Raw genomic sequence first — 25891 nt, 5'->3', positions numbered from 1 at the left:
ATATTACTTTTTTGTTACTTCATAAAATGACCAAAGATGCATTATACATAATTACCAGCTAACCAATTGGGGTACAGTCCAACACACCAACACAAATGACTGCCCTAAAGAGGACAGGCGCAGGAGTTTTTTTTAGTTTTTACCTATGATGCAAAGCTGACAACAAAAGCAAGATGAAGACCAGCCCAAAAATGAACACCACAGTGATTCTACTTTAGAAACATGAACAGGCAAAAACAGATTGTTACCTGTTAAAGACACGATGTGCCTGTATGAGCATGCTCTCTGTGCAGGTGCTTGCAAAAAGCTGAAGTTGTGTTAGAGGTATAATGTGGTTGTTTATATCCAGAATGCAGTTTGCACAATATGAAATGCAATAAAAATAAAATAACGTTTCTCCTCTTATGAAAAATGGGTCTACGAATTCAAATAAACATTGTAGCCTACACCTTCTCACTAGAAAAGTGAAGTGAATTAAAATTGCAGTTTAATTTTAATACACAAGAAATCCCCAGATTAATACTTCAGTCAAATCAGGCTAAACCCATCCCTTTCTCCAGTTCTCTTTCCTTTGATCTCTGATTGGCCGAGGGGTGTTTGGTTGCTGTTGACATGTCTAAAGGCGAAACACTCCACCCTGAGCTCTGCTTTCTGACACCTGAGTATTGCCATGTCAGCAGCAGCTTTGCCAGCCAGTGAGCAATGTCAGAGATCACCAGGAAGGAGCCAGAGGGAAGGGTGCAGAATAATCCAAAAGCAGGGTCAAAGGCAGTGCTGTGAAAGCAGTGATGCAGCACACCGAGCCCCTAAAGACAATCTGAGGCGGTGTCTGGGCTCAATAAAAAGCTGTGCTTCATTTCCAAATCCTCATGTTTTGGACCCTGTGTGGCTGTCTGAATACTGTCAACACTCACTCCTTAGCTAGCTGGCTTGGATACGGGCCACATACCCTTAATCCTCCCCTAACTTGCCCCACATCCTCCAAAACATATGGTCCGAAACTGATAGATGATTAAGTGAGAGAAAAGGAATGATAAAAAGCATGAAGCAGCTGTGAGGAACATGCTTATTAACAGCAGGACACACGCAGAGTGTAAGTGCTGTTAGTGCTATAGGCGTTTGGGTTTCAGTTCATTCTCAAAAAATAATAAAGGAATAAATATATTACTAAAGCATCTGAATGTAACAAATTCATGCAAGGCTCTATGTGAATTGTGGTGATGTTTTCAGGATTGTTGTGTGGGAATGTTGTTGATTGGGCTTGTGTGCATTCTTCTAGATCAGGAGCTGTTCTCAGGCATGTACATTGACTTCATGGGGACAGATGCTGCCATCTTCAGGAGCCTAACCAAGAGAAATGCAGTGCGGACAGATCAGCACAACTCTAAGTGGCTTAGTGGTGAGCACATGCCAGAGCTTCTATGTACAGTATGAATTCACACAAATATGATCTAGAAGGCCTCTTACCTTTTTTACTGTTTCACTCAGAGCCCATTTTCATCGACGCCCACCTCATACCAGATGGAACAGACCCCAATGACTCCAAATTGTATTTTTTCTTCCGCGAGAGGCTAACAGATAACAGTGGAAATACTAAGAATATCCACACCATGGTGGCCAGAGTGTGTCCGGTAAGTCCCTTTTGCTTTTGCCAAAATAAACCAGCACCGTTTCTTTTGTGTTTTCGCGTTGCTATGTGCGGCTTTTGTCGGCAGAATGATATTGGCGGACAGCGCAGCCTGGTCAATAAATGGACCACCTTTCTTAAAGCCAGGATGGTTTGTTCAGTTGTGGAGGAGGATGGCACTGAAACCCATTTTGATGAACTTGGTGAGTTAAACAGAAGAATATACTTGCAGCAATGCACCCTGTTATTATCAAGGTATTACTTTTGACACATCATTTCCATGCTCGGGGTCTTCATGGTCTGCAGACCAAGTTTAAACAAATTTTACTGTTTGAAAAATATATTGCCGAGAACCAAACAGATTTTAATTTCCAAAAGCTTGCTATTTATGTTCCAAGGTTTCAAACAGATTGCTTTCTCCATAAACAATCCCGGGAACATCCCATGTTTGGTCTGGATAAGAATTTCAGCCCTTTGTCCAGTTTCAAAACAATTGTTCTGTTGCTTTTGGTTACCTGGTATTTAACTATAAGCACATCCAGGACTTTCTTAGCCTTAGCCTCAAATTTCAAACATCAGCACATAGCATTTGAGACCCAGACTCCATCTGTCAACATGTACATTTATCAGGCATTCGTCTCTCTTTGGCCTTTTTATCTGTAGGATGATGTGAAATGAGATTAGGGGAATTTGCTGAAGGTATTAAACTGGAAGGTGTGTGCTTTTCTCTTTGTGTGCACGTGTGGTTTCCCTTATAGAAAGTGTGTTTTTGCTGGAAACGGATCTGCCCAAGGGCCTGTTGGTGTTTGGCGTGTTCACTTCCACAAGGTAAGGCCGATGAAGCCAACTGTAACATTCCCGTAGGCCTCAGAGGTATGGTAATCATTCAGGGGATATCAGCAGATGGGGATGTGCTTGTCAAAGGGCCACTTACATATAAATATCATGTGTCATGTGGCAGAACAGCTTATTCAGATGATGAACTATCAGTTAGTGTCCTGGTGGTTTCGCCATATGGTATTCCTTGATTTTCTTTCCTCAAGATCCTTTGCAGCATTGTGCCATGTTGCAGACCAAGTGCAAGAGATACATTTATAGCACATGTTAATATAGAATTCATATGACATGATGTTGTTGGATGTCTTCCATAAGCATACTCTGTAGGATTGTTGAGTGCACAAAGAATTTAGTTATTGCATTTTTTAAATAGCTGAAACCCAGCCATGTTTTTTAGCAACTAGATAAACACACATTATAAAAAAATCTGAGAAAAATATTGGAAGATAATAGCCTGATATCACAGAGTATTTTTATCCTTTAAGAAATTTAAGAAATAACAACATAAAACAACATGAAAATGTTTCGATATTTATTTAATTTTTGAAATCCTGGAAATTATTTTTTTCATTTCATTTCATAGCCACAGTTCATTTTTCCAACGTGGAGTTTAGGTGTATGCTTTACACTGTCAGCACCTCTGTGACCTTAAAATAGATGAGCAGAAGAAGATGGATGGATGGATGGGTGGATTAAAAAAGCATTAAAATTCATTTAAAGCTAATTATGTAATTTGTAATGAAATACAAAGTTAAAGACAGTTTCAAATATGTTCAAGGAGTTCAGGAGTGGAGGATCATTAGGTTTGTGTTTAAGTTGTTAAAATGGGCCCAAAAAGAACTAAAAAAAACAACAAAAAGAAATAAAATACACTGCAGGAAGGAAGAAAGTTGACCAACAAAAGTCAACAAAGGCAAAAACATTGGAAATAAATTATAGAAACCAAAACAATACATGGCCCAGGGGACCTCAGTAACTGAAAGAGAGGAAAAGACATGGATGACATAATAGGAAAGAAAATACTAAAAAACACAAAGAAAGAGGATTAAGGAAAAAATCCATGAGCTTCTGTGGTAACTGAAAAGATGTTCTCAACAATTACTGAAACTGCTCTCCTCCAGCAGAAAGCACAGCCAGCAGGGCAACATGGCAAATTTGGAAGTTTGAAAAAGTGATCACTCGATACTTCTGGTCAGATCTTTAATTGGGTCTGTTTGTTTAACCAAGTGTGACACTCCCACAACCCTCGATCCACTTGTTACCTCAGGATTGTACAAAGCCTGCAGTAGTGTCTCCTGGCTCAAAAAAACCAGCCAAACTAAACACTGAGGTCCTCGAGGTCTCTGAGCTCTGTGTTATTCCTGCTTTCTTCCTCCTTCTCTCCACTTTGCACAATACGCTTCTGTTCGTCTTTTCAACAAAGCCTCTTTTATGTGTTAAGCAGTGTGGTTTTAAATGGCTGAGCCAAACCACATCAGACCATCGAGGAGGAAATAGGTGAGCTGTTGTCAGCGGAGCGTGACAGCAATTTCACCCAGGCTCAACTCAGAAAATGAGACCTTAACAACCTCAGAATATTTCATCTGGGAGGGTCTTGAGATGGTGAATACTGGTTCTTGCTGTAGTGTCTCACTCAGGTTGTGCATGTCGTTTCAGCTCCGTGTTTAAAGGCTCAGCAGTGTGCGTGTACAACATGGCCGACATTCTTACAGTCTTCAACGGGCCCTTCGCTCATAGAGAAGGGCCCAACTTTCAGTGGATTGCATTCCAGGGGCGCATCCCCTACCCAAGGCCAGGAACTGTAAGTTACATTTTAGGCCACACAGTCATTTTTTATTGCTTTTTCTATGATATGACAAGATAATCGATAATTAATAACTAATAACATATGAGCATATGATCTACATATTGAAAAAGTGAACTCATCTCTAAGATTTCTAGAGATCGCCTCTAGAGAAGTATGAAATCTTTTGATACATTCATTATAAACAACATATTGTTTTATATTCTAAATAACATATCCAAACAATTTAAAGCCATTAAACAATAAGTAATGTATTTTCTCTGCAGCAGGACTTGCAATACAATTTTTCTGTTTATTTAAATTTTCATTAATTGATAAAAAGAAAAAGAACTTGTGGAAATGAGTGAATGAGATTTTGTTTTTGCACTGTTCAAACCCGCCTTATGTTTCTGCAGTGTCCTGGTGGCGCCTTCACACCTGACATTCAGACAACAAAGGAGTTCCCAGATGATGTGGTGACCTTTGTCCGCAACCATCCTGTAATGTTTAACGCCATCTATCCGGTGGGGAGGAGACCCCTGGTGGTTCGTACGAACGCTGATTATAAATACACGGCAGTGGCTGTGGACCAGGTCATGGCCGCTGACGGCAACTACCAGGTGCTCTTCCTTGGCACAGGTACACGTTCTGTAGTTCAGATACCAACACATGTTTTTTGTACATGTGACTTTTTGAAGAAATATGACTGCATTCTACAGGCCTCAGCTTTCTGGTATTATTTCTGGTATTAAAAAAATACCTTAGACAGGTGTCTCATGCAGAATAATTACAATAGATGTAATTTTGTATGGAAGTAGGATAGAATAATTCTTTATTGTCATTGTTCGTGCAACAAAAAACAAATATTTAGTAGCTCTTCAGCTGTTTTGACATTAAAAGAGAAAAAAGAGACTATACTATAAATATAAAAGAGCTAAAGGTCAACAGAGCTTTAAGGAGGGAAGAGGGGCTTACTCGTTACTGCCAGTGGGAAGAAACTGTTTTTTTTATCTGTTGGTTTTGGACCTGATTGAGTTTAATCTTTTCCCCAGAGGCTGATGTCTGGAGTGGGTGTGGTCCATTATAATACAACATGGTTTCTTTCACAGTCAGCTGTTGTAAACACAACCGAAGGAAGGTCTTATTTACATTAGTAGATAACACGCTCGGCTGCCCTCACCACTTGTTTCAGATCTTTTCTGTTTTCTGCTGTGCAACAGCAGGTCAGAAGGTTCTCTACTGCTGACCAGTAGAAGTTCAGGTCAGCAGGTGATGAGGGAGGTGAGTGTGCTTTAATTTCCTTAAGAAGTTAAGCCCCTCTCTGGCTTTTTCCACCTGATGAGAAGATGCACGAGGTCCAAATGAGGTCAACAAAGCCCTGGTAGTACAGGCATAATAGTCCAGGTATTACAGGATGGGTGTTGGCCTCTTAAAGAGCACTGGCATGCATTTTCCTTTGTTTCGTCACACAAAAAAATTTAAAAATGAACCAGCCAGACTACTAGCGACTCAATATTTTAATTTTACTAGCTCATTTAAATATATTTAATAGAAGTGAGATCAATTTTTGCGGTGCAAAGACACTCTGCATAAAATAAATACACACTGGATTCCATATAAGACCTACATCATGGCATCAGCACATTCAAATATGGCCATCGTCTTTTCCGAAGACTGTGGCACCACCATATTCCTGTTCTAGGAAGGTGAGCTTTAAGTGCTACTATAAATTCATTTACAATGACATGCAGTACACAGAGGCTGATTGTGACATTTTCTTTCTGAACAGGTTATTGCTTGGAAACTCAATAACACAGCTGGTTATCAGATACACAGATAAGCTGGAGTACTTTGTGTTGTTGCCACTCAACTCAAACAGGTCAACATGGCGCTGTATGCAGTATAAATCAGTGCACAGATAGATCAGAGAAAAAGATAAAGTCCATTAAGAGTGGATTTTTTCCATTAAATAAGGAAGAAGGACCTATAAGGGATTTCCACATGTTCTTAGATAGTCACTACCTCCTGAGTATAAGGTTAAATGAGGGACACCATTGTAAGATATCACTTAAATGTCAAGTCACTTGCACTTGCGAAAAATATTTTTATGAACAAATTATGCTTTAAAAAAAGGCCTGACAGAAAAAATGTAATGCTAAAAGTTGCATGTGATCATTGAGATAAAACAGAGTACACGTGATTGTTTTCATCATCAGTCTAAATGTATAAAACGCTTTTCTCATTTTCAACCCATTCACCCACATGGAAACAGCATTATCATGGTGGAGCTATCGTTTTATGGTGCCACGTGAGTACAAACGGCTGAGAAAGTGGTGGGCTGATATTTACAGACGACAACATGAATGCCATAAGTGGATAAACCAAAATACTGGCTGACAAGATGACACCCAGTCTCCAGAAACCTGTCATGTGTCAGGAATATTCCAATGATCCGAAGCTCACTGATGAAGTAAAAAGTGAAAATGTCAGACCCATGCTGAAAAATATGTACTGACTTTACACTGAGTTCCTATTGTGGGGACAATAGCAGTGAGCTATCGTTGCAGAAGTATAACTTAAGCATTCGAAGTGATGCAGTTACTAAAAGGTTCTACAGTTCTGATTTAGTTGACAGGCAATATTGTGCACCAGCTTGCTGTGTAGTGAATATTTGTCTAATATATGCCAGTGTGTTTCTGTGCTTAAAAACATCAGATTTAGATAATAGAAAAATGTGTGTTTGTTAGCAGAAGTGCGTGTGCATTCATGCTTGTAATTGTCCACGTGTGAACATTGGCATTCAGCAAACTGCTCTGGGAGTCTCTCGCCCAGCTGCCGGTGTTTATCGAGCAGCCTTTCCTTTCTGTTCCTCCTGCCTTGATTTTTGAAGAGTAGCCAGTGCCGTGTACCCATATCTGCTCCTGAAATGGCGCTTTGTCTCAAGGATGAGGGAGACGCTCTTATCAGGCATTTCCAGGAGCTGTTACTGTACCCTCCTCCTCCTCCTCCTCCCTGCTCTGCTGCTCAAATTCCCAGGCCAAAAGAGCCATACTGATGAGAGTAGAGCTGCGTTTTGCCCTTTTGTGGTCCTTGACCTGCCTTAAGAGCTTCCATTCCCACTCCTGTCACAGCTGATTTTGTTTTTGGAAACTGGTCATGGCTATCATGCCTAATTCAAAAGCAAACATGGGCAAAGAAAAACAGACTGCTGGTGGAGCTGGTGGGTTTTTTTCCACCAGCAGTCGTGTTCTGCTTTTACTGATGCCTCACAACTCTAGATGTCCATTGCTGGGTAGCCGTATCTTTTTCACACGGTAGTTAAATGCATGTGTGTGGTTGGAACTCATGAGACGTGTGCTTTTTTGCCCTTCAGACAAAGGTACAATACAGAAGGTGATTGTGCTGCCCAGCAACCATTCCCTGCATGACGATCTGATCCTGGAGGAGCTGGAAGTGTTTAAGGTCTGCTCTCTGTATTTCTCCCTTCTCTCTTTTTTTCCCTCTTTCACTTTAATCCCCTTTCGCCCCTTAAATCAAAGGCAGGGATGGGAGGAGTGTGTGTTTGGCCACTACACAAAGACCAAGGGCAGACAGACAAAAGGCAGGGTGGCATCTGGGAGATGGATGTTCTGTAGTGTAGAGCAGTGTAGAGTGATGAGAAACATGCTAGCATACTCCAAGTCTGGAAGTCGCCCTCAAGTGAACCTTTGCATATGTTGTTTTATCTTAGGTGATGGACCTGTGATCAGAAAAAAAGTCTCCTTTGATCTTTCTACCACAAATGGTGCCACAGATAGACTTCAATCTAAAGAGATTTGTCTCTAATTTATTTCTCAGGCTACTAAAGACATCTGTCCAGAGTTATTCTAGACCAGGGGTAGGCAACTCCAGGCCTCGAGTGCCAGTGTCCTGCAAGTTTTAGATGTGTCCTTGATCCAACACAGCTGATTCAGATGGCTAAATTACCTCAACACCTCCTCAACATAATTTGAACTTCTCCAGAGGCCTGCTAATGAACTAATCATTTGATTTTGGTGTGTTGACCCAGGGTGCTATCTAAAACCTGCAGGACCCTGGCACTCGAGGCCTGGAGTTGCCTACCCCTGTTCTAGACTGATTTGTGCTTTTTTGCACCAGCATTGCAGTCCTTGTGATTATGTTTGCTTTGCAAGCTCTTTTTCAAGATCAAGAGGTGTCTTGAAGTCTATAAAGTAAATATCATAAATATCATAGTCTACAAAGTAAAGTAAATATCAGGTTATCAGGTCTTATGAAGGGATGAATCCCAATTTTAGTTTTTTTGGTTCACCCCATCATAAATATGTAGGGAATAGGTCAGGCAAGAGGTACAACAGTTAGTCTACTGCCATTGGCAAATGAGGGTGGAGGCTCTTTCATGACCAGCGGTGTTGGCAATCTTGTCATAATGGATGGAATTATGAATGCAGAAATTATGCATGAATAATACCATCTGGGAAGCATCTGACTGGCAACAACTTCATCTTCCAGCATGACAACAATTACAAACATACTGCCAGTACAGCAAAAGGATACCTGGATAGAAAAACATACAATAGAAAACTATCAGTCATGGACTGGCCTCCCCAAAGCCCTGACTTCAGCATTATTGAGGCAGTGTGGGATCATCATAACACAGAATAGGAACAAAAGCAGCCAACATCCAACAAAGAGCTTTGAGGTTCCTTCAAGAAGCCTGGAGAACTATTCCTGTAGAACTTTCTATAGGCAATTGCTTCATAGGGCCTAATTTATTTTGGACTGTATTTCATGAAACAAGAACTCTGAGAGCGCCCATTCTTTACTATATAATTACCATAAAGTCTGGTATTTGTTTTCTCATCTAAGTCTTATAAATTAAAATGTGTATTTTCCAGAAAGTTCTACGTTTATTTCATCAACATCCAAGCTCTGAACTTTGTTTTTGTCTTTGCTGTTTTTCAGAATAAGGCTCCTGTTACAAACTTAAGAATATCCTCTAAAAAAGTAAGCAATCTGAATTTGTTATGTATGCATCTGCTTATCTTAAGTGCACTTATATTGTTTAAAAACATTCACTGTCCATGGCCACTACGTAATGCATTCAACAGTAATCTCCTGTGCGTGATAAGCCTCCCAACGGCACGGAAATAATAAGCCATTATTTTTTTTTTCTTGCGCCCTGCCTCATTTTCCTGTCAGCCGGCCACTTATTAAGACAAACAGGGCTGCTGACATTTGAACTGTTTACTTTGCAGCAACAGCTGTACGCCAGCTCGGAGTTCGGGGTCTCGCAGGTCTCCCTGCACCGTTGTCAGGCTTACGGCTCGGCTTGCGCTGACTGCTGCCTCGCCAGAGACCCCTACTGTGCCTGGGATGGACTGAGCTGCTCCCGCTTCTATCCCACTGGCAAAAGGTAGACAAATGTTTGCAGTTTGAGGGTTTATAGCTACAGTTTTCTGCTAGTATTAAATTTAATTGTACCCACTGAGGATTGCTTTCTTGTATTGCATGAAAAAAAAATTCTGCAAGCCCCCAAACAAATTATTCAGTGGTAATAAGCACTGATAGGTGTTGACAGGAAGCCCATTCATGGAGGCAAAACTTTCACAAGTCTTAAATAAACATTAACAACTTACATTTTTCAATATTAAATACTATTTTTGTTCACTTTGATTATACTTAACATTTTGCAGTTTGCAGGAATATTACAGTGAGGTTTACAGTAGCCAATGAAGTTACAGCAAATATCAAACCAATCGACTTTCCAAAGCATGGGAAGCAACTGATGTGCCATACGTTACACAGGAATAGAAAGTTTTGCTCAAAACTTGTCAAGGCCAAAAGATCACATGACTGCAATCCATCAGCGCACACTTCTGTGCAAGCCAGATTCCACTTCTGTAGTTTCCCTTCCGGCGTCTAGACATAACACAGACGAGGAGGTATGAGCGACACCTCGCCTCTGCACCGGTGTCTCTCTGGTTCCTTTAAGGACCAGCTGCATGTCTCCTGACAGTTCAGTCAGACGCAGGCCAAATTTAGTTTGGTCGTAGAACAAAAGGCGCGTCTCTGTTTTTCTGCAGAGAATGTCTCTGAAATGTGTCAGCTGTTTACTTGCTCTTTTCCTCAAGCTGTTATATATGAGTGTTCTCCACCGAGTGGAAGAACATGGTCAGATTTTCCTCATATTGTTTTGGCAGCGACTGCTTCTTCCACCATTTCAATATGACAGACGGACGGTTGTTATGATTGTGTATTTTATTTTGTAAGCCATCGACCGAGGTTTTTTTCCCTCCTTCTTTCAGGAGAAGCAGAAGGCAGGATATTATGCATGGAAATCCACTCACTCAGTGTAGAGGATTCAATTTAAAAGGTAATTAAAGCTCCGGAAATATCCTTTTAAAGGTAACAATGGCTCAAGGCATCATGATTAATGTGAAAGATTCAAAACAGAGCTAAAAGAGGTTTAGTTATTAGACTAATATTTGTATAGGTGGCCAGAAACATGACTCTTCATGAATGCTAATGCTGTTTTGATATACTGGATTTGTAAGTAGGCAAGTGGTTCAGTTTTCTTCCCTAATGTAAGTTCATTTGAGGTTTACACACAGCCTGTGCCTGCAGATATTTCTGTGTGTGTTCTGCTAGCATTTAGGCCTATTTTTGAGTCCGTACTCCAGACTTCATTCTTCATGAATATATACCCAGTCCACTAGCAGGTGCGGTTTAATGAGAGGAGAGAATCGGCTCCCCAGAGTGTTCAATTTCCATGAACAGTTTACTTTACTAAATTAACACGAGCGTGGGGAACCAGCCATATGGCCATTACCGCTAATTAGTCGCAACCCTGTCATACACCCGACTGAGTGATGAACCGTTTAGATAGAAGAAAAATGACACAGTCAATAAGTGAATTGGTCTGATACGTCAAAGTGTATATTGTTTGTGGAAAATGAAGTCTGGGGTGGGGTTCGGCTGTGCCGCAGGTGTCAGACTAAGCTTTGAGTCAACATCTCACTCTCACTGTTGAGGCTTGAGACAGATTTGAGTCCATCTGTGCTCTTTGTGTCTGTCAGCAAATGACGTATGAATTGCCTTTCTTGACCCTGCGCATGTGTCTGCCTGTGTCTGCGTGTCTTTGTGTCTGTTAGCCTACAGGAACGCAGTGGAGATGACACAGTACGGCGTAAAAAACAACACCACTTTTCTGGAGTGTCTTCCCAAGTCTCCTCAGGCGTCTATCCGCTGGCTGATTCAGCGAGACAATGACAGAAGGAAAGAGGTCTGTTTGACATTTAAAGCGGTCAGAGGTCAATGTTACGGCCCACTTTAGCTGTAGAATTTAACAAGATAAACCCTTCACGATGCAAGCGATTTGATTAAATGTCCTGTTGTCAGCCCGTAGGGGGTTGCTCCAGTGTTTGGTTAAATATTACAGCAAAGATTAAACATGTCGTAACAATCCAGTGAGCTCATATGAGTTATCAGGATGTGCGTTGCCTGAGGAATGACACTCTTAATGCTTATTGGCAGGGGAGCATCGTAATGAGTGTTGATACAGATCAAACATGATATGGGCCTTGACTAATGGCCCGATACACTCAATGCTCAGTGGGGAAACATTTTGCAAATGTTTGACGGCCCTTAAACAGTGGGAGCATTTTAAAAGGCAGCGAAAGTTTAAACAAAGCTGGGCATGATGAAAACACATCTTTTATGCATTTAGCTCTCACCTCTGTCGAGCAGGGTTTGGGCGGGGGATGGGGGGTGTCTTAAAATAAATCACTTTAGTTTTATGATGTGTAATCACTGGAGCCTTTTCCAAACTGAGGCCAGGCTGATTTGGAAGCAGTATGCTGACAAAGAATAACAGTGTTACATTAAGGCTGTAGGACAAGTCTCATGACGCTTCAAGCACATAGACCTAAAATACCTGTCATTGCAGTGACTCCATGGCAACCTCTAGTCCCTAGGGAAAAATCTGTTCCCTAATTGGTTGGCAAGTGGTTGGTGTAGGTTGCTGCCTGTCACTTGGTGAAATCGATTGCAAGGAGAGCACTGCCCCAAAAACTCCCTTATTATTGCATTGATCGCACAGATTGCCACAGTGGCTTGTAGTTTGCATGGAAGGCCTTGTCTGCAAACACTTGCCAACTAACCTCTGAGTTATAGTGAAACTTCTAACAGTGTGAACCACATCTGAATCAGAGAATGTCCGCCTTCAAATTAAAGGTTGTTCCTTATTGCTGTAACAACACCTTTTTAAATGGAGCAACTTTTGCTATGAAGACAAATAGTCTCTGTTTCCACTTTAAGTCACACTCTTCACAGTTTTGTTACTGCTTAGTAAGTAGTTGGCAGGAGTTTACAGACAAGTAAGAAGCATTCTATATAAAGTAGAGGCAATGACATCAATATCCTGGTGACAAAGCATTTGCAAGGAAGTTTAAGTCTTTAACTTTCAGGTGGCCAAACCAACACTTAAACGTCCCACAGCTCTTAGGTTTAAATTAACATTTCAGGCATACTTTTAGTCATTATTGACTATAATTTTGAGCAGTAAACACATGTAAAATTTGGGGTACTTAAACTTTAATATGCATTCACAGTTTGCCATCTTCCAATCTTCTAATCAGTAATCATGAATAACTGAGACTTGAATGTCCGGGTCAAGTCTCACCACTCGCCATCCCTCTTGATAGCACCAAGATACTTATTACAGGCATTTATTTAGCCAGTGGATAAAAGCACATGCATAAATGAATAAACATGTCACACCCTCAAAAGTCAAATTAGGAAACAAGTCATATGACGGTCATCCTTGCCATTGCACAATTTTCTGACAGGCTTCTTATCAGGATTTCTTAAGAGTCTCCTATAATGTCTCCAATCATGCAATAAATCTGTGCCCTATGTTAGTGAGTGACAAATTAAAGTAAAATAACCATACTAGAGGAATAAACACCGGTCTTACAAGCTATAGTCCCTTTATTAATGTTAAAAATGTCAGTCTTCTCATAGGTGTTCATTAGCTGATTGCAAAGAGTCCTTATCCTGGCAGTGCACCATAATTTTGCTGTACATTCTTGAATAATGACAATAAAGAATCTTATCTTATGTTATTAATCATTAAGGGATCCCTTAAATCTGCATTTTTAGCCAGGTTTTTTGTTGTTATTTTTGCAGGTTAAGCTGAGTGACCGTGTCCTCTCCACCGAGCACGGCCTCCTCATCCGCTCTGTGCAGCTGTCCGACCAGGGTCTTTACTACTGCCTGACCACCGAGAATGGCTTTAAACGCACCGTCGCCAAAATCCGTCTGCGTGTGTTGAGTGAAGCCATGGTGAGCATGCTGACAGACAAGCAGCAGTCGCCTTGGGCATGGGCCAGCTCTTTGCACCCCAAGGTCCTTTTGGCAGCCTTCAGTCCCGCAGAGAGCCTGGCAGTGCAACAATACTGCAAAGAGAGAAAGGAGCTCAAGAACCTCCAACAGAGGCAGCAGCAGCAGCCATCGCAGCCGCCCGGACCTCTCAGGGGCGATTTGGCCAAACTGAAACCATTGCTGGACCGGAGGAAGAGCCGCAATAGACGCAATCACCCAGAAGACTGACAGGGGGAGCTTGCAGCTGCAAAAACGGACATGCACAACTTCCTATAGTCCCCACAAAACAGTTACAGTTACAGATCCCCATATTCCAACTTTCATCTCAACCTCAGAGCTCCGTAGTTGATAGACATTAGAGGGAGAAGCATGGGGAAATGTTATATAGCAATATGTCCTTTTTTTGCATGAGGTACTGTGACCAGAAGGCTGTGACATGAGCCATTCTTTTTTTTTTCACAGTCACAACACAAATCAAAGCAGCCCTATTATGACTCCCACTAAGAATCTGTTATCTCCGCTGACATTGCTAACCATAATAAATGTCAGGTCGCCACTATATTTTAAAGCGGGAGTAGAATTTGAACTAGTTGGACATAAGCTTACAGTCAATTTGTGCTTCTTGAAAGAAGAGGAAAGCTATTTAAAAAGCTCATGTTAAATGGAGCTGTTTAAAAAGGGACAAGCAATAGGCAGATGCATGTTTATTAGATGCTATTCCTTTTTGAATATTTTATTTTTTAACTAACCAAACTGTTAAATTATGGGACACTCTACAGGACTTTGAGAATATATGTAGTTAGCATACTGTTTACAAAAACAATGGTCATGCTAAGAGCCCACGGCAATAAAAAGTGTGGTGTTGGAGGGACGAAAGTTAAAACTCTATTAGTTCAAAGGCCAAGCTTTGTATCCAGTGCTGATGCTACCCAAATGGCAATTCTTGTTGCATACATGTCGTCTGTATTTATTCCTACTACTCAGATGTACATGTACTGTATGAATATGTGCCTCGTGTAATCTGCATATTGTATCACAATTCTCTCATTTCCAACTCAGACGCATGTTCATAGAAGGTGTCTTAAATCCTCGCCTCGGTTAGATTTTAGCAACCAAGCTAGCAGATACGCACGTTTTAATTAGTGTAAAACTACGCAGCTGCTGAAACACGACAGTATCCGTTATTGGATCCGCATTTTCTGAGCTATCTCCAGCAACTTGGACATGCTTTTAATTCAGAAGTAGTAATTGTCAGTGAGGTAGTCTGTGATTTAGAGCCTTCAACATATGTGAAAAGCCAATGTTTTTTTCCTAAGCTTAGTTAATGTAGATAGCGATTATTTGTTGCTTGTGTACAGAGCTTTTTGTTGTTGTTTCTCTGTTTGTTTGGATGTTTCATTCTTTTAATTTAATGTTGTGCCAGGTATTGTGTTTTAAATGTGTATATAATTTCAACATATTTCGCCAACTAACTGCGACTGTGTCTGCAAATTGTAGAGGTATACAGTATTATTTTGATTTTGAGAAAAAGACTTTCTAGCGTTGTCTCGTACAGATCTCTCCAGCATCATGTCAACAGTGTAATTTTAGTGTTATGAAAAATATGTATTTCTATTTATTAATGTCATGGTAGCCTGAATAAATTTGTTCAGATCAATCCCAGTTTTACCAACAAATCTTAGTGTTTATTGTAAAACCACAGCACAAGCCAAACTTCTAATGGTGCTGTACATTTTTAATACTACAGTACTGTACAAAAGTTTGAAGCTGCCCCTCATTAATTTATTTTTTGCTTCCAAGGAGCCTGACATTAGTGTTTTTCGTGTGTTCTCGAGCAATAGTCCTCTAGACTTTCTGAAGGTCTTTCAAAGTCTTTCTTTGGACATTGGCTGCTTTTTCACAAATTTTTAGTCGAGTCCTTGTACCTGAGCATATTCAGGTGGTTTTGTTTGATAAGCTATTCAACATGGACCTATGAATCATTCAAGCATAAAAAGGTAACTAAGTCAAGGGATAAACCAGTGTTGTTTACACATAACAGACAACTTAACAACAAACATATCTGAAGGTGTATCTTTAGACAGTTTGTTACTAGCAGCCTGTCACGAAAACACATCATTTTTTTTCATCAAGAGGATGATTTCCCAAAGGAGTAGTAAGTGAAAACTAGGCATATTTTGGCATGATGTGTAGTGTGTCCTTAAAAAACTTTTGAGGAAAGGGGAAAAAAAATATCTGACACAGTAACTGAGAGATGCATCTGTTCCTTCAGCTCATCCATCTACTGTTTGTCAAAGCCTCATCAGAAATAGTCTGAATGGAGGGATGGCTGTCAAAAAGTCATCACAAAAGAACTGGAAAGAAAATAAATGGCAACGGGTCTGAATTTTAAATTTTTGGTTCAAAGTGTATTAGTATGTACAGAAAAAGGTACAACAGTGAGTGTGAGCAGCCAACCATTAAACATGGTGGAGGCTCTGTCATGGTTTGGGGGTCTGGATTTCAGCCAGTAGTACTGGAAGTCTTGTGAAAATTAATGGAATTATGAATGGAGAAAAGTGCCATCAGATTTTGATTCACTATGCAATGCTATACCTGGATAGAAAAACACAATAAAATGCCAACAGTCATGGAGTGGCCGAGAAAACTTTCAAATAGGACTCCATGAACATTTTCTTTTTCAAAAGTTTCCACTCCTGTACCAGCACCAGTTTGGAGGCTTTGTCTGAGTGGAAAAATTACTCACCTGAGGATTTAGTAGGCAGATTGAGCTTAATTTTTTGTTGAGCCTCTGGTGTGTAACCCTGTGGACTATTCCACTGAAAACTGCAATTTAGTCTGGTTAGTAGCTGGATACCAAGTATCATCACAAGTAATCACTGATGCTCATTTCAAAGATTTGGACAGCCTGACATAGAAGTTAAGGTTCACTTTCAATTTAAAGTTCACAGTGAAATTACTACTCATATCCACTCATGCAAGTGGATATGAGTAGTTCCAAGAGTGATGTAAGTGTTGTAAAATCACTGAAACATTCGCAGTACTTCACAAACAGACAACATTAAAAGTTGCCAAAGATTTAGATCATACCTGGACATGGAAACTTAAAAGGAAAAGATTTTCAAACAGGCCTTGCACACCAAATCTCAAATATAAGTGCAAAGAGACTTGCCTTTTTTAATCTCGATAAAACACTTTCCAGTATAAGTGACAAGCAAGATTCATGTGGAACAGTAGACTCAAAGACACCCATAGGACACTGCAGAGGGTCATTTAAAAACTATTAAACTAAAGAGGGGCCTCCTGCTGAGCAGAAATACTGTTTTCCTACCAAGCAATCACAAGTTCCATTCACAACCAGAGTTTAGTGATCCCACCAGCTTTATTTTATCGCTCTGTCTGATTTATAGGCCACTCAATGTAAAGCGAGAGATGCAGAGACTTTTTAGCCATGGGGGCCATGCAAGCTGTATCCTGACCAAAGGGGATATACGGCAGATCTGCTTTCATATCTTGGTAATTATCAAGAACAATGCAGGAATAGGGTAATCTCTCTTTTCCAGTATTAATTTATTTTAAATACGCTAGTTCAGCAAAGCATACATTCACATAATATTTAAATTCATGTACATTTCTTTCATAGGATGGCAAACTATTCCATGTCTCTCTTCTCAAAGGTCTGATGCATTACCTGACAGTTAAGAGTAGTTTCCATGTGCTCTCCCTCTAGAAATCCCTGATACAGTTAATATTACAGTGTTTGCAATTAAAATGATACTTGGCAAATGAGTTCTTTACAGCTTTACAAAATCACAGTATCCCTCCCAGTTATCACAGGAGGTATAATAATTCAAAATAACGCAAAAATTTCCAAAAAGTGCGAGTCTATATCAAAACGTTTGATGTAGCAGCTTCAATGCACTGTGCTCATACAACAAACAGTAAAATGAATGATTCATTCATCCAAGGTTTGTTTTGCTTTTCCTCCTCACACAAAAGAAGGCAATTAAACACACAAAAAAGATGATCACACCTGCAATCAGCAGGACTTGCTGTACTATCTCCAACATATCAATGCGGGAGATAAGTTCCCTCTTAAACATGTCAGCGGTTTTATCATCCAGCGTTGCCGTCTGGTTACACAAAGGACACAGAATATGAAAAAACGACTTATTAAAAACAAAGTGAGCAAACAGGCTTCGCACATATTTTTTTACTTTTTACTTACCTCATTCAGCCAAGCAAGAGGTAATAATGTGTAATCTTTCACTTTGTTTAGCACCCTGCAGGACAAAGAGTTAATTAATTCATATTCACTGCTCTTAAAATGTCTTTCTTTGGCTAGTTGTAAAGATTAGGAAATTTGTTTTCTTTCACTTTCTTATATAAATATAAGAATATAAGAATATAAATAGCTCTTTCATGTAATTTCTCTAAAGCTACAGTTAGCCATAGTTAGCTTATGGCAAGAGATGCATTGAGACAAATAAAAAGCACCTAAATAACTATATTTAATTATTGCTTGGTTGAAACAGTAGCAAAATGCCTCTAACTGTCTAAAAACATTTAATTTTGCTATTTTCGTAACGCCATAAGTCAAATTAACTCCAAAATGGTTAATGCTATGTATTAGCAAACTGCTGTTGTTAGCTAAGGCACGTGTAAAGAAAATAGCCGATAGTTTTCTAAATTATTCATGCTTGAGCTTAACTTAAATAATAGCCTAACACTTGCCAGGATCCCACAGTTATCCCATTTTTGCTTAGTCCAAGTCATTTTCTCCTGATTCAGTAGCTCTATTTTTTTTGTTTAGTTAGACTGCTTAGTCCTGGGTTCTTTACACCGTTGGTAACTCAAGCCACCACCTGTAGCCTTTTGGACATTTTTCATAATTCTTTAACTGGCATACAAGATTGCAAAAACACACCTCCATACTGAAAAAAGTCATGTAAGAGTTACAAATTGCTTTGAGGGGCATAATTGTGTTCTGTCTGTCTGCATCCTTCTACAGAATTTTTGTTGAAACTACACAAACAGCAAATTTTCACCTCTTAATTCCTTTAAAAAGGTGAACAATAACTTACGTAATGTCTTTTGCTGGTCCATACATCATATTGGCTTGAATTCTCTTGGCAAAATTCAGGGTAAAACCAGTAATCTAGTGGAAATATACAATAAATAAAAGTTAGCATCTACAAACTCCTGTTGTTCCTAAGATGTAAAAAAACATAAAATAAAATAACATTGGTTCATACAGGTTCCACATCCAGGAAAGTTTTATGGTGCTCTTCATCTGGGTGTAGGCCCAACACAACCTCCCGTAGATATTCACTGCCTTGAAGGAAGTGGGGCAAAGAGATGAAGACTGGTCTACCTGTTAAGATGACAAACACAGAATTAAAAGCTGCTGGGCGGACTGGTAAATCATTATAACTTTAGGATGCATGAATTTCCAATGGAGTCATGATATGCTGTATGCTAACTGACCGTCTGAACAGGAACTGATGTCCAGTGCTCCAGCCAAGGTGCAGTTTTTGGTGGTTTCATAATTTCTGCAGAAACATTTATTGTCTGGGTTGTCCACAGGAGAGGCTAGAGTGGATGGTAGGAGGCTGTAGCGGTAGACCTCAATACCTTTAAGATTCATAGTTGCCTCATAGCTAGCTGACACAGACCTGAAGGCAAACAGATAAGAAGTCAATTCAGGTTCATCTTTGGCTCCACAGGGCAACTTTATTCACACAGGAGTATATAAGAAAGCTCTGACCCCTAGTGGTTACTGATAGGATAAAGTCCAAAGGTTACAGTAAAGCTCCAACACTTGCCTTTCCATGAAATATCAAGAGATCTTGATATCAGGCATGATCAAATTAAATTTTACCTACAAATGAAATTATTTATCACCTGCAGATGTCTGATGAGAAGAAATAGAGGGGTACATTCTTATCCACAAACGGAGCAAAGGAAGAACCATCTAAGGAAAAAAATCAGGGAAAAATCTGTTCATAAAGGTAATTCATCTGCATCAGGAGCTGTAGATATATGTTCCATGTAATTGAACACATGTTACTTTATCCTACGTACCTGTCCCGTTGATCATGTCACAATATGTATCATTCCAAAAGCTTAATTTCCTGTGGGACAAGATTGAATTTGTCAGAAACACTGACAATTGACAATTGGATTTAACAGCAAAAATAAACACATAATTGTAGTTAAAATACATGTAACATCTAATTATTCATTAAACTAATTTTGATCGAAGATATGGACTTCAAATGCAGTATCTTTAGTCATAATTGTACTCACGTCTCTCCTCTCCATCTGTCAATTATAGACACTTTTGAAATGTCATCCTTTCCAGTGAAAATATTGTAGGGGCCATCACTGGTACCATTATACTATGGAAAACATAGTTCATTCAAATTTGTTAAATAATTGACTTTTATGCTGCATTTGCCATTTGGTACAAGTGTTTACTTACAGGTGAAAATAGGCCGATGGTGTCTTTCAATATTGGGTCATTGTAACCCCACAACAGCTCCTTAACTGTACGGTGTTGGAATAGGGAGGAATTTGTGCTATTTATGACCATGTCTAGCAAGATATGTGATGCTGGAGGAAGCAATGAATAGGCCCCCTGAAAGAAAATCCAAAACACAAACCCTTACATTTAGAAAATATTATCATCAATGAAGGTATCACGAAAAAGCAATATGGTTCCATATGTACATATATTAAATGTGCAAACAAGAGCAGCTGTTGTCTCAGGAGATAAGGCAGAAAATAATCCTCTTTTATGAGAGTGATTCTTCTTAATTACTTGCAAGCAGTACAAGCAAGCTCACGCTCATTGTTAAAGCTTTATCAAAGTTTCGAGAGAACGCTCATAAACTGCTCATAAAGAAAAATTGCCATTGACTTGCCACTTGTCTGTATATTCCGCCCTCAAACACAGTAAGAGATTTGTGTGTGTGTGTGTGTGTGTGTGTGTGTGTGTGTAACTATAAAGGTGAATATCAGACTGAGTTTAGACAATAAATTAAGAAGAGCTTAAACCACATTATAAAGGAAAGTGGATCAAAAATCTCCCAACACAGCGTGACAGACTGATAAAGTCATACAGAAAACAATTAGTTAAAGATAGTGATGATAAAGGTGATACTAGATAATACTGAGGTGTCTGTAATTTTTCACAAAAGAGAATTCTTGAGAACTTCTTTTTTTTACGCCTGTATAAAAGGAAGTACCACTAATCTCCTAAAGCTATTCTAAGAAGCATTTCAAAACCTTTTTTCAGAGTGTGTGTGAATATGCAAACATGTTGCATTTTTTGCAAACTTCCAGGGCGACTTGTCAGTAAAGCCGCCTATTCATTAAAAGCGTTGAAGTTGTCAGAGTAAGTTGTTGAAGCAGACAGAGGGATTAGTTTCCCATATTAGCATTTTTGGCTATACCATATACTATCTGCTAGTAAACATCTTACTAACAAACCCAAGTATATTGGGTTATATATGTATAATGTTAAAATTAAGATTAGCCTAGATTTGCTATTTTAGTGTAGCTAAATGCATTTCAAATTCAGTTCAACTTCCTTGCTAATCAAAGCCCCATTCATCTAGCAAGTTATATTCTATTTTTCATCCATTCTCTTCCATTTATCCAATAGTCAAGAGGCAAGGAACACCTTAGATAGGTTGCCAGCCTATCACAGGGCTAACAGAGAGACAACAACCATCGTGCTAACCACTGCACCACCATGCTACCCTCAATATTCAGTTACCAATTTGTGCACTTGTTTCAGACCTGGAGATCAGCACCCTGTTCCAGCAGGTTTGTTCAACAAACTCTCAGTCTACCCTTAGCTCTGAGTTGGTTAACTCTGATTTAGGAAACTCAGCTTTTTGGGTTCCAGAACAGCTGGTTAGTTAGTTTCAATCAACTGTAAGTATGCTGAATGAGAAAAAGCTCTTATAAGTGCAATTCCGATACCAGGATTCACCATGGCAGGAGGTAAACAGAGTGCACAGTCTGTATTTTTGTCCTGTGGACTGAAGAATGTAAACGTGGATCTGTACAGCACAAAGGAAAAGAGGAATTGTAACTTTCAGCATCATCAACTTGGTCATTTTTAACCCAACTTAATTTTCCCCTAAGAGATTAAAAGGCTTAAATCCTGTCAAATTTTACCTTCCAGTTTTAAATATAATGAAAAGGCTGTAAACAGAAAGGGCATAAAGAGCTGTTGGTGACCATATGAAACCACCCATTGTGAGGGAAAAATGTGTATTCCCTGACTGGTTGGCAGATGGTTGCTGGCATTCGCTGTGAAACTAAAGATCTCGGCAAACAGGCCTAGAGATCGATCAGTGATCCCACAGTAACAGCTGTTCTCTAGAGCCCCTTTTCCATTAGTACCTACTCGGATCACTCGCCACGGTTTGCCACGGTTTTCAGGGTTTTCAATTTAATCATAGTACCTGGGATAAGGTACTAAAATGAGTACAGGTGATTTCTAGAGGTTGGTGAGAGTCGTAAGCATGAAATTGATCACAAATAGGTATACGGTACTGGAGCAGAAATCACCCAGAAACTGGTTTGGTCCTAGCAAAAGTGAAGGTGAATGGGTGCAGTGGTCATCCGTAATACAGTAAATGTTTCAGTCTAGTGTATAGCTGATGTGCTGTCCATAAAGTCACTGTGTTAACAAAAAGTTGTGGGCTATAGATGTAGTAGTGAATCTTTGATGTCCATGTCTAAATATAACAAGTAACCACCTAACATCTAACTGGTTAGGTTTACAGCAGCTGGACCAGAATTTAACCTCTCTTTCTGGAACAGAAAGCTCAGGATTTCCATTATGTCGAAGTTAGAAAATTCAGAGTTTGCAATAAATCTGCTTCCTTGAACAGACCCCAGATTGCTCAGTAGTATCACAAAAAAAATTAAATTAATTAATTAATTAGTTCATGAAATAGGAACAAAAAATACACAATTTCTGCAATACATTGATGAGCCCTTTCTTTCATCCTTGCTTTCATTCATGATTTAAATGAACCATCCTAGAAGGTAGAGTGTAACCCTTCTTTCGTTATAAACAAAATGATACGGAGGGTCATAAGACAAAAAAGGTTTTGAATCTAAAATAAATGTTTGAAAAGCAAGCCAGCACAGTTTGCCTTGGCATTTGCTCGTACTGGCATTAGAAAAGAAAAAACAAGGGTATGGTAACTGTTAAAAGCAGAGCTGACACAAGTTGGGAATCACTATGCACAGCCGCTGACACTTACGGCCACTGCCAGGTTGAGCGTGGTGACTGTGTCTTCCTCTGGTCCCACTGACATGGATGGTTCGAAGATGGCACCCATGGGCAGCACGAAGGAGGCAGTATTATTGGGGTTGAATGTGACGTTCGCTTTGGGAAGATATCTTGTCCTTAATGAGGAGAGGGTCATGAATGCATGTGATGTGCCATGAGATAAATGTGAGAAAGGACTAAAACAATATTACTATACCGAATGACTTTGAAATTAAAATGATATGCAGGAGGTAAACAAATCCAACTTACTTATATGTGTAAGGTCCTTTTTCCTGTACCTCTGGAAATGCACCTTCCTGCACGACCTGCTGTGGGTTTTTCACGTCAAAGAGCCAGAACTGCCTGTAAACTGCGATCTCTGAAGATGCCCAGTTGTCATAAGCTGTCGTTCCAGGCTCAATGACGGCTTCCTAAAACCCCACAGACACACACACACAATCTATTTTTAACATGCCTCAAGACTGCCAGCAGGCCAGCAGCTCCCCTGATACATGAAAAAGGAGGATGCTCTGTTATTTTAAAAGATCGTTCAGATTTAGACCGTCTCTACAATATCTAAAAAAAATCACACATGCTTTTGACAGACGAAAACAAGAAGGCACGCTTGGCTTTCTGCACGGCTTCTTGTTTAGTGCTTGGAGCAGCTTTCCACAACATACGCCTCTTCCCTCTCATTTCACCTGATTCACCTTGATCTCCACATACACACACACACACACACACATACATACACACACTCACACTCTCTATCACTCCCTATCCTGATTCCAAGGGTGAAACATGAGCACCATACCTTCTTGACTGTCCTCTCAATGATCATGTCCCCCACTGGGATAAGGATGCCTCCCAGGATGGCTATCACCGCCCCAAACACAGATCCGGCTAAAAGCCCGCACTTAATGCTAAAGCAGCCCATGGTGGTGTGTGTTGCCTTCCTTCCAACCGTACGTCCGTCTGGCTGCCTGGCTGCCTGGCTGCTTGTTCTCCTTCTGTCTCTGTGTTTGTGGTGTGTGCTAGTATGTGCAGCTCGCCTGTGTATCAGGAACAGCAGCAGCAGCACAGGCAGGCGGTACTATCAGAGGAGTTGACAGAACAGCAAAGGCCAGGTAAAGGCACACACATATCTTGCAGGTGCCAGATAAATTAAGTTATATAATGACAAGACAGGATTATGGTTCAGCTGATAGGAGTTTCAACCTGGTATGAGTAAGCACTTTCTGGCAAGGTGATAACAGTTTGGCTGAGGAGAAAGGTTGAAACAGGACATGGGGTGCAAGTGTAATGTGAGCAGGTTGTTATTGTACATGATTTTGTTAGATTTTATTTTATTCTTATTGCAAATTTTATAATAAAACCACTGACAAAGATGTACAAAGAGTATATAATAGCAGTCATTTCTTCCTTATTTTATCCATATATATATCTAGTCATCTCTAGCCTGTTTTACTACTTCTACAGTCCTGGGTTAGACCACACAAGCTCAGAAAGAAGAAACACATAAATCATTAAGAATATTCCCATTATCGCAGTGCATTTATAATGCCTTATCTATATTTGTGGCTGAAAATGAATTGCACGTTATCTCACCAAGATATTTCCCCCATGCTTATCATGAGTCTTTATTGAAATAATTTTTTATTGTCATTATTTGTTTCGAGCTTGCTCAGCAACAATATAATATTGATTACAATCATGCAAGGTGGCAAATCATTTAAAGGTTGTTGTCATCTTTTGTGTTGCTTTAATTGCATAGTCTGGCATGGTGAACAGCACTAAAATTGTTCACATTTGTTTTAGGAAATAGATTAATAGATGGGTCTTTCTGGCTATACAGGACTACGTGCTAAAAAAGACTGCATGTCTATTGTGCTATTTCAATTTTATAAGGGGTGAGAAAGAAAATTAGTGTGGATTTGTTTTGACATTCATTCCTTATGGGCCTTATTCCAAACCACTGAATACTACACTTCCCATAATGCAACTGCCTTTAGACCCTCCCGGGGAAGCACACAGATTCTAAAAATGCTTTCTGCTATGAAGGTGACGCTTCAAGCCGAAACCATAACAGCCCCTATGACATCACCCTGACATGATGAGGTGTAATTTTCTCCGATTAGAGAAAGCTCCTCCAGTGTAACAATAGTCATTATAGTACTGCTTTCTACAGGGTGTATTTTACGCAATGTGACAAGCAAATTACTCCTTAGGTGTAAATCTATTGGAGTGCCTCTTTTAAACGTTCTGAATTCGTGCAGCTTGGTGCTGTGCAGAAAAATAAACACTCAGGATTTCCACCACATGCACTCTGAAGTTACGTGTTATTGCCACTAGAGGGCAGCACCACCTTTCCCTCGTTACTCGCTGCACGTTCAGCCCAGTGGGCCTGCTTACACAATAATTCCATTACATATCTTTGCCAAAGGCCTGTCTCTGTCTGCTTAAACAAACACAGTTGTCAAACAGTATGAATCTCACCTGACTGACTTCATTGTTTATTGCAAGTGTGACTCCAGGATTTCACTTTGAATGGGCGCACACTACACCTACAGGCTTTTTCTTTTCTTTTACTTTAATGTCTTTAGTTATTTCTAATTTGAAACATGTAATTTTAATCATAAAATGCCTAAAACTAAGGAAAGAAAAAGCTTACTAGCAAACTGTTTGGATGCACACAAAATTGGTCTGTATTTCCTAAAAATGTACACCTTGGCTTTATTGATTTAAAAGCCATGTAGTGCTCCTACAGGGTTTTGAGTCTTGTGAGGACCAGCACAACAAAACAATAAGCAATGTTTAAAAAGAAGGACATTAAATATATTCTGTAAGAGTGGCTTACTTCATCTCTCCCAAGAGTCTAGTATGTTTTTCTATCACCTTCTTCAATTAAAAAGAAGAGACTTTCAAAACAAAATGTAACTTTTGTAGCACTATGGTACTGCTGTTA

At 39.7% G+C, this 25891-nt stretch overlaps 2 protein-coding genes across 4 annotated transcripts in view; one reads left to right on the top strand and one right to left on the bottom strand.

Moving 5' to 3' along the window:
* sema3c (sema domain, immunoglobulin domain (Ig), short basic domain, secreted, (semaphorin) 3C) overlaps positions 1 to 15290 on the top strand; it is a 49510-nt gene extending 34220 nt beyond the window's left edge. For all 3 annotated transcript variants that reach the window (XM_039601380.1, XM_031735762.2, XM_031735760.2), the window contains exons 7-18: positions 1280 to 1399; positions 1489 to 1631; positions 1716 to 1830; positions 2386 to 2455; positions 4121 to 4265; positions 4664 to 4886; positions 7621 to 7709; positions 9210 to 9251; positions 9503 to 9660; positions 10553 to 10620; positions 11399 to 11529; positions 13434 to 15290. In XM_039601380.1, coding sequence (XP_039457314.1) covers positions 1280 to 1399; positions 1489 to 1631; positions 1716 to 1830; positions 2386 to 2455; positions 4121 to 4265; positions 4664 to 4886; positions 7621 to 7709; positions 9210 to 9251; positions 9503 to 9660; positions 10553 to 10620; positions 11399 to 11529; positions 13434 to 13856 — 1727 coding nt within the window. In that variant the 3' untranslated portion in view covers positions 13857 to 15290. The remainder of the gene's footprint in view (positions 1 to 1279; positions 1400 to 1488; positions 1632 to 1715; positions 1831 to 2385; positions 2456 to 4120; positions 4266 to 4663; positions 4887 to 7620; positions 7710 to 9209; positions 9252 to 9502; positions 9661 to 10552; positions 10621 to 11398; positions 11530 to 13433) is intronic.
* Positions 15291 to 16969: 1679 nt separating this feature from the next.
* On the bottom strand, positions 16970 to 24030 carry cd36 (CD36 molecule (thrombospondin receptor)). Its single transcript, XM_031735758.2, has 12 exons — positions 23741 to 24030; positions 23197 to 23357; positions 22919 to 23063; positions 20113 to 20268; positions 19938 to 20029; positions 19713 to 19762; positions 19533 to 19602; positions 19116 to 19303; positions 18884 to 19002; positions 18713 to 18786; positions 17857 to 17911; positions 16970 to 17761 (listed from the first exon to the last, which is right to left on the bottom strand). The coding sequence occupies exons 1-12, from the start codon at positions 23861 to 23863 to the stop codon at positions 17588 to 17590; spliced, it is 1407 nt and encodes a 468-aa protein (XP_031591618.1). The 5' UTR covers positions 23864 to 24030; the 3' UTR covers positions 16970 to 17587.
* Between the last annotated feature and the right edge of the window lie 1861 nt (positions 24031 to 25891).

Source organism: Oreochromis aureus, linkage group 17, assembly GCF_013358895.1.
Source record: "Oreochromis aureus strain Israel breed Guangdong linkage group 17, ZZ_aureus, whole genome shotgun sequence".
Taxonomy (NCBI): Eukaryota; Metazoa; Chordata; class Actinopteri; order Cichliformes; family Cichlidae; genus Oreochromis; species Oreochromis aureus.
Note: the sequence above shows the minus strand (reverse complement) of the source record. Positions and strands in the feature narration are given on the sequence as shown.

What these genes read in the sequence shown, in the direction of transcription:
- cd36 (XM_031735758.2), bottom strand. Translation starts at nt 23,863, where the DNA reads ATGGGCTGCTTTAGCATTAAGTGCGGGCTTTTAGCCGGATCTGTGTTT. An exon ending in AAAGGACCTTACACATATAA is followed by an intron (nt 23,064 to 23,196) that starts GTAAGTTGGATT and finishes CTCCTCATTAAG; the next exon opens with GACAAGATATCTTCCCAAAG. An exon ending in CTCTTGCTTGGCTGAATGAG is followed by an intron (nt 17,762 to 17,856) that starts GTAAGTAAAAAG and finishes TTGTGTAACCAG; the next exon opens with ACGGCAACGCTGGATGATAA.